Source organism: Musca vetustissima, unplaced genomic scaffold, assembly GCF_032173495.1.
Source record: "Musca vetustissima isolate MV318-11 ecotype Yass unplaced genomic scaffold, APGP_CSIRO_Mvet_v1 utg19955, whole genome shotgun sequence".
Classification (NCBI taxonomy): domain Eukaryota; kingdom Metazoa; phylum Arthropoda; class Insecta; order Diptera; family Muscidae; genus Musca; species Musca vetustissima.
The window spans coordinates 28,426-33,373 of NW_026881092.1; the positions used below are offsets into that span (position 1 = coordinate 28,426).

Consider the following 4,948-nt stretch of genomic DNA (forward strand, 5'->3'; position numbering starts at 1 on the left):
AACGCGACAAGGTAATCGAATATTTGTATGGTAGTTCAATTATCGCCACGATTTTCACGATAATTAGGACCGGCAGACCATTCGAAGGAAGACCTATATTTGTATGGTAGTCAAAATGATCCGAGCTCCCTGGCAAAACAAATGTGACATTTCATTAGAAAGATTTTTATTGCGGATTTTTAATTTTGAATGTCTATTCTAGAATTCTGGGGATTGTTATTCCGAAAACCAACCTATTTATTTTTCAGAAACTCATAACGATTTCAAAGCCAAATTTAAATCCATTCATAAAGATTTAAGACCCCTTGAATTTCTATTAGAACCATTCAGACATCAAATCATCAATTCTGCATGATTTGGTATGCCTGTAATGATATATTTGTTTTCCCTGAAATTTATTCCCTTTTCCCCAAATTTCCCTTTCTCTTTTTTACTCCCAAAATTTCCCAACCAATTTTTCATATAGAAAATAAAAGATATGGATTTAAAATTTTCAAATTTTTTTGTTTTATATTTTTTTCATTTTTGTTTTTTTTTAAGGTTTTTGTGGGTGTGTGTGTTTTGTTTTTTAATAATAAGTTTAATTTATAAAGTGTTTTTTGTTTTTGTTCTTCTTGTTGTTGTCCAAACAAATGAAAAATATACAATTATAATAATTATTATTGTGTATATAGTGGATTTTTCTTATTAATTTGTTGTAGTTATAAGATCAATTATAGGTTTTTTGATGTAATTGTTGTTGTTGTAATACACATACATATATATAGAGCAAATCTAAGATGTTTGGATTGTATTGGAGTTGTTGTATTTATATTTTTTGGGATACAAAGACATATGTTTTTTGTTGGATATATAGCAATCATAGATATATAAAACTAGGCAAAATTACATTTAAATTTATTATGTATATTTTTTATATATAAAAAATAACTTAAGCACTAAATAACTAAAAGAATAATAATAATAAAGTTGTAATAATTTTTTTAATAAAAAACGAACAAAGCAATTTGAATTTTTTTCTTTCTCATAAAAAAGCAACAAAATTATGGAAGTTTTGGGATTTTTTTCTTTGCATTAATTTTGCTTTTTTTGTTGGAAATATTTTTTTCTTGTATGCTTTGGCTGTTTAAAAAATTTTAACAAAACAAAAAATAATTATTTTTGTTTTTTTTTTTTTAATGAAAAAAAATATATTTTTTAATGAATTTTTTGTTGTTTTTGGATTTTTTTTGTCTTAATAAAAATTATTTTCCACTTAGGTTTTTTTTTTGTTTTGTTTTTTAAAACTAACAAACTATTTGTTTTTTTGTTTTTTTTTTTCAAAACTACAATTTAGTATCACAGTATTGAAACCAGTCCACATATTTTGGACGGTTTTTGACTCTTTAATGTTTTTTGTTCTTCTTCTTTTTTCAATGGGAGGATCTCTGCTGGGTATTCATCTTCACCAATAATGAGCGGTATATGTTTCCAAAAGAAACCGCAAGAAGTCTTTTGAAAACGCCTCCTCTAATGGCATGTCGGGCGCCATTTGCTAGCTACCGAGGAATCCCTTTTTTGTCTGCCTCCTTTGCTTATTTCTGTCTTCCTCCTTTACTTTCGTTTTTTTCTTTTTGGTATGACATTCATGAGATGGTTGTGTTTGTGGTTGTTGTTGTAAAGATCACTTTCACTAGTAGCCCCACGGCAAGTCACGGGGGTCACGGTGTTATTGCTTTTCTAGCTCAAAGCTCACACTGGCTTCACATCAAAGCTGGGCGGGTAGTGGGCGAGATTTATTGATGAACGGCCGCCGAGCCGATACGTTGACCATACATGGCATAGGGTGAGTAGTAGGGACCCAAGGCGGCAGCAGCAGCAGCGGCGGCGGGATTGAATGCACCGGGTGGACCAAATGGTGAGGCTCCAGCAGCTGCAGCCATGGCACTTGGTGGCTTGGCATAGGGATGGTAACGTGAGGCAGCAGCGGCGGCGGCAGCAGCAGACATGGGACTAAGTTGGGGAGCAGGATAACCACCTCTCAATGCCGAAGGAGGAAACAGGGAACCCAACAGCGATTGAGCTTGAGATTGGGCCAATGCAGCGGCGGCGGCAGCAGGATCTGACAAATTACCAGTGTGGGTCCTCAAATGGGTGAACAACTCATCCGAAGTTTGGAATCTCTTGCCACAATAAGCATCGCCGACAACCCAACTGCAGACATAGGGAGCGGAACGGGCAGCAGCAGCACTTGCAGCGGCGGCTGCAGCAGCCTGTGAGTAGGGATGACCTGGCGGCAAACCAGCACCGGCGCCCATCATTGCAGCCATACCATATTTCTGATGTTCACACTGCGTGCAGCCAGCAGGACAGGGAGCACCCATCAACATTTGCTGGGTATGGGCAGAGTACGGGCAGCCTGGGCAGTAGGGATCTTTGCAAATCGGCACAATAGCTTCACCACCCGTGGGAGTCTTAATACGTTGATAACTAATGTAGGGATTGGGTTGTTGACCACCTGGGCCGCCAGGATAACCACCATTGGCAGCAGCGGCAGCCAACATGGCGGCATGATGATGAGAGAAACCACCGGCGGCGAATGGAGGGCGGAAGGCAGGATTGGCGGCAGCATGTTGTTCCATACCGGGAGGACAACACAAGGCCGAGAGGGGATTCAAACCATATGGGGCACCGGCAGCCTTATAGGCAGCGGCGGCAGCAGCAGCTGCTTGGGCCATGCTGCTCATTTCCTTGGGATGTTGGGCTGACCCATTGGCATTATTCAACACCTCCATGCCGGAGCGTACAATGGGACTAGCTCCACGCTGTGAAGAACCAGCTGGTGACACAGTTTTACGGCTGGTATCATGAGGCGTGCTGGAACCACCCGATGTGGACAAATCCTGTGACTTATTGAAATTTTCCGGTGAACTATTTGACTTGTTGCGGGATGGCACACGTGTGCTCTCGCCATTATGTGATGATGCCTTTGAACTAGGACGATTCGATTCCATTTCTGTCGATGATGCGGCGGATGATTTGAAGCTATTTTGATTTTGTTGACTCAACACATTGGTTTCGTATGGCTTAAAGGCCAATTTAACTTCTGTGGTGGTCGGCGTTGTGGATTTGGGAGATTTTGCTTGTGTGGGTGATTTAGCTGATCCGGATTCTGAGCTAACGCTGGACGATGTTGAGGAGGCAGATGAGGAGGAGCCGGATTTTTTCGATTTATCCAATGCCAATAGGGGTTTAACGGCCGATGAATCGGCACCGATTTGTGAACAGTGATAAAGAGGAAAAGAGGGGGAAATTAGTATTGTGGGGATTTTTTTTAAAGGGAAATTGGAAATTTTTTTTGTAGAAAAAAATAAAATTTGAATTTGGAGCTGTTTGAAATAAAATTTTGATTTGTAAAGATAGCCGTCGGTAAATTTTAAGTGTTTTAAAAAAAAATTGAAATTATTTTGGATTAAATTTTAAATTTTAGTTTTGAAAAATTATTGAATTTTCAAAATCCTTATGGAGGGAAAAATGCCGTCGGATGCATATATATTTTTTCTGTGATTTTAAAAATATTGAAGTTTGGAATTTTGAAAGGCTGTTTCAAAGAATCTTGAATAAATACATAAAAAATTTAAATATTTTTTTTTAAATTTTTTTCAATATTTTCTTGAAATTTTTTAAATTTTTTAGGAGATTTTTTAAATTTTAGAAGTTTTGAAACTTTTAACTATTTCAAAACTTTTAACTATAAAATTTCAAATATTTTTTTTAATTATTAAATATTAAAAAAAATTGAATATTTGTTTTAAATGTTTTCAATACTTCCATTAAAAATAATGTAAAAAACTCAACGTTTCCAAATAGTGGAGTCCTTTAAAGATATTTTTATCAAGTATTTTTCAAACAAAAAATTCCTTATTTTTAAAATAAAAACAAAATATCAAAATATTTTGAATTTTTTTAACTTAAAAAATCAAATTTGAGATATTGAAAAATTATTAAAAATTTTTAATTTTCAAAATGTCTTAATTTTTTTTTAACTAACAAAAAAATATTTTGAAAATTTAAAATTGAAAATGAATTTGAAAAATATTGAAAAAAAATTCCAATATATTTTTCAATGAATGGTACATTTTTTTAGATTTTTCAAATTTGTTCAATATTTTCGTTTAATATTTTTAGGTTTTTAATTTTCATTGATTATTTTTCAAATCAGACTTTTTAAAAATTTATTATTAAAAAAATTATTATCAAATATATTTTTAAGACGGAAATTATTTTTGGGATAATTTTTTTGGGCTCTTAAAATTTGTAATATTTTCCTATCCAAAATGTGTATATCTTCCAAACATAACAAAAAAATATTTAGATTTCAAAATATTTTTTTTCTGATTTTAGATATTTTGTATAGGAAATTGTTGTTTTGAAATTTTAAATTTCCAACATTCCGATTTCATTTTTTTTTAATTTCATAATCCGTTTAATTTGTAATATTCGAATGTCCTTTCGGAATTATTTTAAAACTATTTTATTTTTTAAAATTTTCTTCAATATCTCATTTTTTAATTAATTTTCTTTTTTGAAATGTTTTTATTTTCCAATTTCGGAAATATTTAAGTTTTTTCCATTTGTAATTTATGTTTTACTCTTTCAAAACTTTGAAAATTTTTATTTTGTTATTAATTTTTTAAATTAAATGTCCAAACCAAAAATTTCAAATTTTTTTCCTAGCTCCAAGACTATTTTTATTTTATTTTTTGTATTTTTACAATTGTTGGGTTTTAGTTTTTTTTTAGTAAAAATACTAACCGTTGTTTGCATTGGAGCCAAATAATCGGGTTGTAAATATTGGTTGTTGCCGATGGTAACAACACCACCGCCACCTTCTAAAACAACCATGATGATGCTGAGTTTGAGGTTTTAAAAACTGGAACTAATCCACAAAATTGTAAGGCTTGCAGCA

General features: G+C 33.1%; 1 protein-coding gene across 1 annotated transcript; it reads right to left on the reverse strand.

Moving 5' to 3' along the window:
- Window positions 1–1,775: 1,775 nt before the first annotated feature.
- LOC133327161 (zinc finger protein Noc-like) lies at window positions 1,776–4,925 on the reverse strand. Its single transcript, XM_061535729.1, has 2 exons — window positions 4,790–4,925; window positions 1,776–3,318 (listed from the first exon to the last, which is right to left on the reverse strand). Exons 1-2 carry the CDS (start codon window positions 4,882–4,884, stop codon window positions 1,776–1,778), a joined length of 1,638 nt encoding a protein of 545 aa, XP_061391713.1. The 5' UTR covers window positions 4,885–4,925.
- Window positions 4,926–4,948: the final 23 nt, after the last annotated feature.

Coding starts and splice junctions, on each gene's coding strand:
- LOC133327161 (XM_061535729.1), bottom strand. CDS start 4,884: ATGGTTGTTTTAGAAGGTGGCGGTGGTGTTGTTACCATCGGCAACAAC. Junction 3,319..4,789: donor CCAATGCAAACAACGGTTAG/TATTTTTACTAA, acceptor TTCCAATTTCCC/TTTAAAAAAAATCCCCACAA.